Genomic DNA, 12767 nt, shown 5'->3' on the forward strand with positions numbered 1-12767 from the left:
GATATCTCAGGGACTCCGGATCATCGTCCAAAGCCTGTGGAGGCTGATTACCCTGAGTGTGAGTTCATTCAAGAAGGTCCTTGTGCTCATTTGCTAGTGCACTGGCTGGGGGAGGTGACTGTGTCTCCACCTTTGGGGAGGACTTCAGTAATTGATGAGGCAATTTGGTGCCCCTCAAAGATTGAAGCCCTTGTTGTGGTTGGCCTGGTCAGATCATGTGGACCTGGCTTTGGACCGCATGGAACGATCAGATCTGTGGATCTGAGAATTCTTTCCATTCCAGTAGGTCAAACAGGATCTTGCCACCTCCACTCTTTAGACAGCAGAGGTTCTACAAGCCAGAGAATTCCATGTCTGCACGTTTGCATTTAGACCCGTCTGTTTGTGCTCTGACAGGGTGGCTCCTGCAGAAGAAACTCAAAGCAGTAGGCACATTCTTCTCAGCCTTTGAGTTGGTGGCCATGGAGGCTTTGGCCCTGGCCTCTCTCCTCGCTGTGTCCTGGCAAAGTCAATGAGGTTATGAACCCTGCAGGCTTTGGAGAAGTACAAGAGCCTTGTGCTGTCTTGGGGGAAGGCAGTCACCCTCTGGTTCACCAGGCAGCAAACCTGTGGCTAACTGGGTTTTGAAGAGGCGAGATGCTATAGTTTCTTACTTGACAAAACAGGTTAGCCCGTAGGTGGCGTTGGTGTTGAGGAACTCGTTGGTGCAGGTTGGTAGAGTTGTGTACAGGCTGCTATGGAGACGTGGAGGACTGGTTCGCAGGACTCCCTAACCTACAAGTTGTTGCTTTCAAGGGCTCTGGATGTTTGAGAGGAACAGCGGCCAAACTCTATGATCAAGGAAGGGCCATGATCCTGCTCTGAAACCCTGTTCCACAGTGGCCGCGACCTCTTCTCAAAAAGAGCCTTTCAGGAAGATTGCTGGTTGGAAAAGGGGAAAGAGAGAAAGAGAGGGAAATGCTGAGACAGTTGTTCCCCCTCTCCTGCTAGTAAGAGTAGGGGGTTGCTTATCTCGCCACTGGGCAACCTGTCAGAGACACCCTAGGGCCGAGTCTTTGATGCCGAGTGTCCTTCAGGATGATTACTTGCTACCTTATCACCAACTGTCTGTTCCTTGTGGAGAAGTTGACTGAAGTCCGAGACCAGCCATAGACCTCTCATCCCTGAACTAGGTCATACTTCAAAATCCTTTCCAAATGGAGACTATGAACACATTACAAGTCGCCATAAGGAAGGAAGACTACAAGCTCTTAATAAACCTAATAGATGCATACTTCCAGATACCATTACACCGGTTCTTAAGAAAGTTTTTCCGCTCCATCCTCAGAGGATAGGTCTACCAGTTCGAAGTCCACTGCTTTGGACTGTTGACTGCCACTCAAGTTTTTATTCCAGAGGTGTTTGTCTTCTTCAGTACCTTGACGACTGGATGATCATATCATCTTCATGGAGACAGCTCCTCCAACAGTGAGATGAACTTATCTCCTTTTGTCATGATCTAATAAATCTAGAGAAGTCCTGACTAGAGCCCAAGCAAGGATGGTTTACCTAGGCATGACGATAGATATGGTATTGAAGAAAGTGTTTTGTTCCAAAGACTGAGTCACAAGACTCAGGAAAGTAGTGGGACCCTTCCTTTGCAAATTACATCTTCCAGCACAACTGTTACTAAAACTTCTTGGCCACCTGTCTTCTGTAGGTAAGGGAAGATTACACCAGAGATCACTAAAGAGGCATTGGTCAACAGCCAACGAAAACCAACACCCGTTGGTCGCAGTCGTGGGGTGGGGGGGGGGATTTTTTTGTATAATGCTGTTTCGTCATATTGGAGTATTAGCTCCAGATCTTGAATTGTATTTTATATTTCAAGTTTGCTGTTACTGTACTCAATTAACTAAACTTTTTTTTACCCTGTATTGTCTTCTAGATGTAAGTTTCTATTAATTTTACAAAATATTTGTTCAGTAAAATTTAAGAATAATTTTTTTGGCTATGTAAAGATCAGTTGTTTGTTTACAAGTACTGTAGTTTTCTTCCAGCCTTAAATATTAATGTTAGTTACTCTGCTTTGTAGATACTATGGAATACATATAGGGCACATATAAGAGAAGGCAATTTTCTGTAGGCTGTCTCATATGCTGGATTACTGCACTATACAAATTGATTAGAAATTTTGTTCTAGAAAGATTTCAATAAAAGATCTATATTACTGTACTATTTTGCAAAGCATAAATGAAGCATAAGGCCACTTCCACTGATTTCTGTTTTTGTTTTCACAGGGTCGCCTTGATCTGATAATTGGACGTCCTGCTGTATTTCCACCTCCTAAAGCCTCACAGTCTTTTATATTCTCCTTCAGGTGGTGGGGAGATACACGATTGTGTGTTTTAAGGTGAGCATTTGAATTTTCAATATTTAACTTAGCCGGTGATTATATAGCTGCAACTCTGTTGCCCGACAGACAACTCTACGGTAAAAACTCGCCAGCGATCGCTACACAGGTTGCGGGTGTGCCCAACAGCGCCATCTGTCGTCCAGATACCCAGTACTCAATGTAAACAAAGACTCAATTTTCTCTCTGTCGAGCTATCGACAAGACGTACTTACTCGCTGTTGCTAAACTGGAGTTTTTTCACAACTAATTGGTGAAGTACTTTATTCTAGTTTTGAGCTTTCGCTATGCAGGTGTTTTAACTTCATCTTAAATCTTGAACTCGTTTTGGATAGATTTAATTTTGGTGACAAAGAGAGTATGGACTTTCTTTCACTTTTAAATGGCTGACCCTTCCCTTAGACGGAAGTGTGTTTAGGCTTTTAGTAATTATCTTATCACGTTATAGATTTTCCTCTATATATTTTATATCTCTCCGCCTTTATTAGGCCTCTTCGATTAACTTTCCATTTATTATAAACATATAAAAATAAATTTTAATGTTTTGTTTATATAGACCTTTCCTGAGAGTAGGCGGTCCTAACTTGGAAACCGAAGTTAATCAACGTTGAGCCCTTTACTGTATATCGTAATTAGCTTTTAAAGGATTTAAAACTTTTTTAATGTAATATTTTATGAAAGAATTTCTTTGATAGTCTTCGTACTGTTTTCAAAGATGAACTAACGTTTTGTTTATTTATGCTACGCAGTTGTTGACGTTCAGGACGTTCAACATGCGCTCTATCGTTACGATAGAGAGAGAGTGTATCACGGTTTCACTTTGCAGTAAGAGTAAATCGATTCTGACGTTTTGTTCATTCTTTCTTAGCTTAAATGTTTTAAATTCTATTTTATAGGAACTTTTTATTTGAAAAACCTTTCAGTTTTTTCCTTTAGTCAAATAACATGTTTTTTTGACGAAATATAATTGGGCTCTTCTCTTAGGTGCGAAATCAAGAGAGAAAGAGAGAGAGAGATAGAGACGGAGGGAGAGAGAGGAGAGAAAACGTTCCGTTCAAGCGGGTAACGTTGTTCTCGAGTTACTCTCGTCCCTAGTCGCTGTACGGGGAGGAAGGATAAAACTTTTTAGTTTTTTATTCTCGTCCCCAGGCTATGTGCGGTGAGAGATTGAAAACGTAGTTATATGAACTAGTGTTTAGTCTCTTTCCCAGCCACTGATTTTTTTATCTTAAAATATGTTTTCTGGTTTTTGCTGGTATTAATGAGCTTGCATTATACGACTGATTTCGCAATTACTACCTTTTATTGAAGGGTAGAATTGCGTGTTTCAGGTAGAAATCAGTAAAAGTTTCGATTTCAGTGAAATAAGTGCAAAACAGAAAATCGAAGTGATAAAGTGATATGCGCAAAGTGTTACAGTGTTGCATCCGAGGGTTCGTCTGTTCGTGCCTGTCGTTCACCTAGTCCGGGACCTCTTGCATGCTCCCAAGCCCAGGGGAGAAGTAATGTCAAACGACTTATGGGTTCGAGAGGCCTTGATCAACGAACAGACGTTTTCCCTCTATGGTATCGGGTGTATCTTACCAAGATCTCCCCTACCATAAGACGAGAGAGACGTTGTTTCTCCTCGTCATCCGAAGGCTTTTCGCATAAGAAACCTGTCACAAGGTTTCGAAGCCCTTAAGCGAAAGTCAGTCCTTTCAGGACAGGTCCAGCGTCCTGGTTACAACCATTAGGACAGCTCTGACCCTATGCAGTCATCGGATAACTGCTCGCCGCCTAACAAAAGCGTAACACAGACTCCGAGAGTCTTTTTTTTGTTGGCAAAGTGTTGCGGTCACAGACGTTACCCTCGTCTCTTACCACAACCATTTCCGTTGATCCTTAATGGGTTGTATGGCAAGACATGCAGTATATGCTTGCCTCCCTTATGGAAGACTATTCTGCCGATTAGTCCGTTGAGTCTAGCCGTTTATCTCATCGATATCCTGGCTTTCAGCCAACCTAACGTTCCTTTGTGCTTACTGTTGACGTTGGCGTAGCTTAGTCACGTCAGTCAGGTTGTTTAGAACCACACTCGATGCGGTCTCGTGTGGTTTTTCAGCCGCATTTGGACGTTAGGCCACTTGCTGATGCTCCTGTTGACGTTCAAGACGTTCACTAACAATCGGAGTTGACTTGTTTTGACGCTGTGCGTCAACCTCCGCATTCTAGAGTTGTTTTGACTGCTCAGTCTAGGCAGTCAAAGCAGTCTCGAGTGGACGCTGTGCGTCCTCACGCACCTGTTGTGGTTGACAGTTCAGTTGTTGACAGTTCACAGACTGTCAAGCAGTTACATGACGTTGCGTTCTGGTCCGCTACTAATGCACCAGTGAGTGTGGCCTCTGCTTGTAAAGCATTGCCACCACGGTAGGTCTCTCCCTTGCTTGAGACTCAGCTTTTATCGGACAAGGTTCCTGTAGATGAGGAAGTTGCTGTTCCCCCTCCTACTGATATTCCCTTGAGGACTCTGTCAGATGGAGAGGAGCCTAAAGCTGCTTAGCCTCCTATGGACTTTAATTAAATCATGATGATTTTTTTAAGGATCTTTGTCCGGATCTTTTTGTAACTGCTGCTCCTCGTTCGCCTAAACGTCAGAGCTTACACTAGGCCTAGCTACTTCGAAGCCGTTGTTTTTAAGCTAGTGCTCTCTCGCTCTCCTAGAGAGCTTTACGTTGGCTAGGCGACTGGTTTTTCACCAGGAGGAGTTTGGGGGATACAGCCTTTGCTTTCCCTTCTTTTAAACTGGTTTATAGAGCGAGAGTCTGATATGACACGAGAGAAGTTCTCGGCTTGGGAGTTCATGCCTCTGCCCAGATAGACTTCTCAATTCTCGTAGACTCTCCCTGGCGCCTGGCCAGGAGACGCTCCAAGTTGTTTACAGGTCAACTTCACAGCTGTTTTCGAGCCTTTGAAGTTTTGTTGTAATATTATGTCATGCATAACAAGGCTTTCAGGGATGGTAAGCGGTACCGCCTCAGTCGCTAACCCCGTCTGTTGCCACACCTGCTCCCGTAGACCCTAAATGGGCTTTGCTGCAAGACATGCAGTCCAAGCTTGCGTCCTTGATAGAGGACTTTAATGCGGAGAAGGTTGCTACCGAACCTTCTGGCCAACAACCTTCCAACCGGTCGGTTGTGCGCCCTGTTGACGCTGAGGTAACCTACTCGCGTCTGCCAGTTGAGGTGGTTCCTCCACCGATGCGACCCAGTGTGGGTTGCCAGCCGCACGTTGACGTTAAGCGACGCTCGGAGGTGGTTGTTGACGTTCAGGACGTTCAACAACCAGCAGAGGTGACTTGTTTTGACGCAGTGCGTCAACCTCAGCAACCCGGTAGGGTGTTGACTGCACAACCCAGACGGTCCAGACAGTCTCGGGTTGACGCTGTGCTTCCTCGCGCACCCATGGTTGTTGACAGTTCACAGACTGTGCAGCAGTTCCATGATGTTGCGTCCGGCTCCGTCACGCATCCACCAGTGCGACCGGACTCAGCGAGCCAGACATTGCCCACTCCGTTGCCGTTTCCTCATCAGTTTTCGGATGAGGAACCCTCTGATGAGGACGTTGCTGAACAACAAGACGATCAGCCCCCAGAATAGATCAAGCCCTGCTATCCATCCAGAAGATGCTGAAGAAGGAACGCTGCTCAGTCAGGCTGTGGATGAGTCTGGTAGGGACGCTGTCATCCGTGGAACAATTTGTGTCACTAGGAAGATTACACCTCCGTCCTCTTCAATACCATCTAGCTTTTCACTGGAAAAAGGACAAGACGCTAGAAGCGGTCTCGATCCCGGTTTCCGAAAAGATAAAGTCTTGTCTGACTTGGTGGAAGGACAATATCAACCTAAGAGAGGGTCTTCCCCTGGCTGTTCAGACTCCCAACCACGTTCTCTTCTCGGACGCATCGGACGTGGGCTGGGGCGCGACACTAGACGGTCGGGAATGCTCAGGACTGTGGAACTCGAGTCAGAGGAGCATGCATATCAACTGCAAGGAGCTGTTGGCAGTACATCTGGCCTTGAAAAGCTTCAAGTCTCTCCTTCGAGGCAAAGTGGTGGAAGTTAACTCGGACATCACCACGGCCTTGGCGTACATCTCCAAACAAGGAGGTACCCACTCACTGACGTTGTACGAGATCGCAAGGGACCTGCTCATCTGGTCAAAAGGTCAAGACATCTCCCTAGTAACGAGGTTCATCCAAGGCGTCTTGAACGTCATAGCAGATTGTCTCAGTCGGAAAGGGCAAGTAATTCCAACCGAATGGACCCTCCACAAGGATGTGTGCAAGAGACTTTGGGCCACTTGGGGTAAAACCATCCATAGATCTCTCTGCAACCTCGCTGACCAAGAGGCTTCCAATCTATTGCTCTCCAGTCCCGGACCCAGCAGCAATACATATAGATGCTTTCCTCCTAGATTGGTCACATCTGGATCTCTACGCATTCCCACCGTTCAAGATTGTCAACAAGGTACTGCAGAAGTTCGCCTCTCACGAAGGGACAAGGTTGACGTTAGTTGCTTCCCTCTGGCCCGCGAGAGAATGGTTCACCGAGATACTTCGATGGTTAGTAGACGTTCCCAGTAGTCTTCCTCTAAGGGTAGACCTTCTACATCAGCCACACGTAAAGAAGGTACTCCAAAGCCTCCACGCTCTTCGTCTGACTGCCTTCAGACTATCGAAAGACTCTCGAGAGCTAGAGGCTTTTCGAAGGAAGCAGCCAGTGCGATTGCTAGAGCAAGGAGAGCTTCTTCCATTAGAGTCTACCAATCGAAGTGGGAAGTCTTCCGAGACTGGTGCAAGTCAGTTTCTGTATCCTCGACCAGTACCTCTGTAGCTCAAATAGCTGTTTTTCTCTTATACCTGAGAAAAGGACGATCCCTTTCAGCTCCCACTATCAAGGGCTACAGAAGCATGTTGGCATCGGTCTTCCGGCATAGAGGCTTAGATCTTTCCAAACATAAAGATCTGCAAGACCTCCTTAAGTCTTTTGAGACCACCAAGGAGCGTCGTTTGGCTACCCCTGGATGGAATTTAGACGTGGTACTAAGATTCTTCATGTCAGACAGGTTGGAGCCGTTACAATCAGCCTCCCTGAAAGATCTCACTCTTAAGACTCTTTTCCTGGTATGCTTAGCCTCGGCTAAAAGAGTCAGTGAGATTCATGCCTTCAGCAAGAACATAGGATTTTCGTCAGAAAAAGCCACTTGTTCGCTACAACTTTGTTTTCTAGCCAAAAATGAGCTGCCTTCTCGGCCTTGGCCTAAATCTTTCGATATCCCCAGCTTATCAGAGATCGTAGGCAATGAACTAGAAAGAGTCTTATGCCCTGTTAGAGCTCTTAATTTCTATTTAAAGCGTACTAAACCTTTACAAGGCCAATCTGAAGCTTTATGGTGTTCAGTTAAGAAACCATCCTTGCCTTTGTCAAAGAATGCTTGGTCAGACTTTATCAGATTGTTAATACGAGAAGCTCATTCACATCTGAGTGAGGAAGACCGAACTTTGCTTAAGGTGAAGACGCACGAAGTTAGAGCTGTAACAACTTCCGTGGCCTTTAAGCAAAATATATCTCTGCAAAGTATAATGGACGCAACCTATTGGAGAAGCAAGTCAGTGTTCGCGTCATTTTACTTGAAAGATGTCCAGTCTCTTTACAAGAACTGCTACAAACTGGGACCATTCGTAGCAGCGAGTGCAGTAGTGGGTGAGGGCTCAACCACTACAATTCCCTAATTCCATACCCTTTTAATCTTTCTCTTGAAATGTTTTTATTGTTGTTTTTTGGGTTGTCCGGAAGGCTAAGAAGCCTTTCGCATCCTGGTTGATTTGGCGGGTGGTCAAAGTCATTTCTTGAGAGCGCCTAGATTAGGGGTTTTGATGAGGTCCTGTTGTATGGGTTGCAACCCTTGATACTTCAGATCCTAGGGGTCGATCAGCATCCTAAGAGGATCGCGAGGCTCCGTAAGGAAGACGTACTTAAAAGGCAGAGTAATTGTTCAAGTCGACTTCCTTACCAGGTACCTATTTATTTTGTTTTTGTTATTTTGATAACTTCTAAAATGAAATAAAAACTCTTAGCTCATAAAAGTGTAAACATATATTGCTGGTCTCTATCCACCCCCCTGGGTGTGAATCAGCTATATAATCACCGGCTAAGTTAAATATTGAAAAATGTTATTTTGATAATAAAATAAATTTTTGAATATACTTACCCGGTGATTATAAATTAAAGGACCCTCCCTTCCTCCCCAATAGAGACGCAGTGGGACGAGGAGAAAATTGAGTCTTTGTTTACATTGAGTACTGGGTATCTGGACGACAGATGGCGCTGTTGGGCACACCCGCAACCTGTGTAGCGATCGCTGGCGAGTTTTTACCGTAGAGTTGTCTGTCGGGCAACAGAGTTGCAGCTATATAATCACCGGGTAAGTATATTCAAAAATTTATTTTATTATCAAAATAACATATTCACTCGCTTGTCTAAATCTATATTTGTTCCTATACACGAATATAAACTGTAATCGTTTATCATAGAAGAATAGTAAACAGTGAAGCTGGAACACCACAGTTAAAATTATAATGGAGTGTCAACAACCAACAGATAATTACCAGCCGGTAGAAGTGAGGTGACCCCCCCCCTCCTGCTGGCTCAAAGATAATCCATTGAGATTTCGGCCATCAGTGAGAGGACCTTTCTAGCTGGATCTGAAATTTGGCTGAATTTTACTAATTCTTTCTTTGTTATTCCAGCGTGTTTGCTCGAGTTGATTGTTTTCTTGAAGGATGCCTCTTGTTATGCTGAAATGTCCGGAAGTACCGCCGAAGACCTGTGGTAGTTTCATGAGTGCCCTTGAGGTTGATCCTCATCTGTTGTGTCCTCAGTGCCGACTGCATGCTTTTCCTAAGTTTCGAAGAAGGACTGGGTTTCTTCTTCTACCACCGGTACTCTTCTTTATGACTTTTCCTTTGGCTTCCTCCAGAAGTTAATCAAGAAGAGGTGTGGTTCTTTAACCTTAGGACAAGCCCTGGGGCAGGGAGGTCCATCCGTTTCCCCTAGCAAAATCGCAGGACCTTCTCAGGGGGAGCCCTCTTCTTTTCAGAGGTCTGATGCTCTGCATATGCTGTGGCTGTCCTTGGGTGTCCAAAGTTCCCCTTTTTATGATACACTTACACTGAAGGATCATGAGTTAGAGCTCACGATATGAGAAGCATCAGCACTTCACTAGCATTCAAGAGGAATATCTCTGTGATGCACTAGGTCCTGTTGTAGCTGCTCAGTGGGTGGTATAAGCTACCTTGGCTTCTCTCACAGTACCAGTAACTGCAATTCGAGGGTTGAGGTTACATATAAGACAAGTGAAGAAGGACTGGCCTTTTCTTTTCCTTTCAATCTTCCCCTTCCTTGGGGTACAGCATAGGAAGACCTCTCCAGCTGGACTTGATCTCTCAGTCAAGTAAGCTCAAACTGCTCATAGCTATTCCATGCTCAAGCACGGGAGAGTCTTTTCCCCACACTCCTTACAAGGGAAAGTGCAATGTAGCCAGGCATACCCTTAATCATAAGAAATCTTTAAGTTGTAACATCTTCAAACTCATTATTTGTCAGGCCTACTACACAGAGTATTCTAGCTTGAGTACAACACTTATACAGTCTGAGCTGTGAAACCCACTGATACTCCTGCTGGTGTTCACAAGGTGTAAGGAACCCTTACTCTCATATGCATCTGAGATGCTCGAGCTTTGGGTTCCCGGGTTAAGCTTCCAGCTAGTTGGAAATGGGACGTCTTCCCACCTAAGGATGAGTCTCCTTTAGTAAAGGACGATGATTTGTATTCTCATAGGAACAAATCAAATCACAAATTTTTCAAATTCATTAATTTGTATTTTTCCTAACAATGCAAACCTGACTCCTTTACTCTAACTTGCCTGCCATCACCAGCCCCTGAGAAAGTCCCAGGCTTTGATTAAGGTGAATTGTCTGCGAGGCGTCGGGGTGTCGCTTGCTTCCCTGCTATCCATTGTTGACACCTCATTATGATTTTAACTGTGGTGTTCCAGCTTTGCTGGTTTTTATTATTCTATGGTAAAGAATTCATGTTTGCATAGTTAGGAAAAATAAAAATTACTTGAAGAAAAAATTTGTGATGTTTGTAAATGACATTTCTGGTACGTCATACACCCTTATACCTGGCATCTTTTGACATACATCATAGAGAAGGGGTAAAGGAAAAATACTGTTGATATAGTCTGTTATATAACAGCAAATGTCAGGCTTCCTTAATTAAATTCAATATTATATAATGGAAACTTAAGGTTGACAAGCAATTTGTTTGTAAGAAGCCCGATTTCTATAAATTCTTGGTAGATAACAGCCGATGACTGTCTTACTCAGTTAAATCCACAGTTGCTAATTAAACCTCCTGTAGAGAGATCTAATTTAGTTAACTTAATTTAATTCTTTATTTAATAAAAATGTTTCATTAGTATTATCCAGTAATTTATCTTGTTCTCTCTTTTTAGTCATTAAAACATTTTAATGAAAGCTATTTATAACGTGTTGTTCCTCTGATGATTGTATTAGTACTGAACATGTATAGGTTTTTTTTTTAATCATCATTCTATAAACAAAACAGCATAACAACATCTATACTTAACCAGCATATACAAGGTTTTGTTTAGGCGTTAATTAGAAAAAAAATGGATGCTTGCATGCAGAATTTTTGTGTATATATACAGTTCTGCTGAAGTTGAAGAAAGGTAGGACTGTCTGTAATATTACAATGTGATGTGGTTTATTGTTTATCACCTGTTTTGCTAGGATTAATAGTGGTTTCAATTCTACTTTTATTTCCTTTATAGATTACCTCCTGGGAAGAGTGAGTCCAGAATAACATTCTATGTTACCTGTGGTCCAAAATCTTTTCGTCAGTATCTCTGTGATGCTGGAAGCCTAAATGTAAGTTTGAAGATTGGTGGTGGTGGGAACGATGATGCAGATGACGAAGAAAAAGAAAACTTAAGTCAGTTAACACAAAGTCCAAGAAAAGTAGGTGAATCTCCAAGACAGACGGTCTTGCGTCGGCAGTTAAGAATGAAGAAAGGATGGCAGGATGGGGATGTACTAGGAAGCTTCATGCTTCCTGATTTGAAGCTTAATGCACGTGGGGATTATGTTCATGAGTGCCGTATAGTTGATTCTGCAGCAGATGTGATTGGCACTGTAGTTGTAACGATGATATTTCTTGAGGGAACCTTAGAAGACTTCCAGGAAATAAAAATACAAAGGGAAGAAGAAAGTACTGTACAGCAGAAAATGGAGGAAACAAAGTTAAGGCCTCGTTCTGGCATTCCGGTCAGGGGAGCCAGTAATAGTAGCTCACAGAAAAGCTCTCAAGATGGTCAGAGAAGTCGAAGTGGAAGTTTCAGAGAGTCACTAAGACAGAAAACCGATAGGTTAAAGTCCCCTAAAAGACAGCCTGGTTCCCTGGACTATGGAGGACGAGGTAAGGGTCAGGAAATGTCACAGAGTAAGAAGAATGAGGGTCTAATAGGAGTTGTGCATCCTGAAGTTGTACGTCGAGAACGGAAGCACGGAAACCGTAGTGCCACAAGGGAGCGGCCAGCCAGTTGGGGTCTGTATCCTCTTTTAGATGGAGCGGATCCTGAATCCTTAGTTGGTATGTTTATTTCATTATTTTGTTGATTTATTTGTCTTTAGTTTTCCTGAGTTTTAGAAAAGCTGGGAGCATATAGGTAGTGGGTGCCTAAAGGTACCTTGGGAAAAGACTAAAACCTAGTATATAAAGTAGTAATTTAACATCTAGCTTTGTTTGAAGTTGTATCAGTTGTACTGGATACATATACAGTAGTATTAATAAACATCACCTAAGGATAATTTATTTTGTAATTTGATGAAAGAGCTCAGATTTGCATATGGACATCCAAGATTTAATTGGTAATGTTTATTTTAGAGATTTTAGCACTTCATTTTACCAATTCAAGTTTTTTAGAATCTGTGTAGGATAAATTGAATCACTCCATGCTATAGATTAACCCCCTTTAACCTAATCCTTTTGTCAAAATGAGCACATGTTTACTGGAGTATATGATGTCAAAAAAGTAGGTATCGGTACTACAAGTACTATATTCATCATATATATTCTGCTATGTGTCTTCACTAAAGTTATGATTTTCCAGTCTTTCGGGTATTTGTGTTGTGTGCTTTTATGGCCTAAAAGATGTCCTGGATTAGTTTAATAAATTGCATTATAGTATGTCAATTAATTTCTTTGTGATTCAAGGTTGAAGTGCTATGCAGTATTTTGATGAGTTATT

The 12767-nt window shown here is 43.1% G+C and overlaps 1 protein-coding gene across 2 annotated transcripts in view; it reads left to right on the forward strand.

The window, feature by feature from the left end:
• LOC137654488 (uncharacterized) overlaps nucleotides 1-12767 on the forward strand; it is a 121311-nt gene that overhangs the window by 43218 nt on the left and 65326 nt on the right. For both annotated transcript variants that reach the window (XM_068388154.1, XM_068388153.1), the window contains exons 3-4: nucleotides 2280-2392; nucleotides 11292-12109. In XM_068388154.1, coding sequence (XP_068244255.1) covers nucleotides 2280-2392; nucleotides 11292-12109 — 931 coding nt within the window. The remainder of the gene's footprint in view (nucleotides 1-2279; nucleotides 2393-11291; nucleotides 12110-12767) is intronic.

The sequence above is a fragment of the Palaemon carinicauda genome, chromosome 15 (assembly GCF_036898095.1).
Source record: "Palaemon carinicauda isolate YSFRI2023 chromosome 15, ASM3689809v2, whole genome shotgun sequence".
Taxonomy (NCBI): Eukaryota; Metazoa; Arthropoda; class Malacostraca; order Decapoda; family Palaemonidae; genus Palaemon; species Palaemon carinicauda.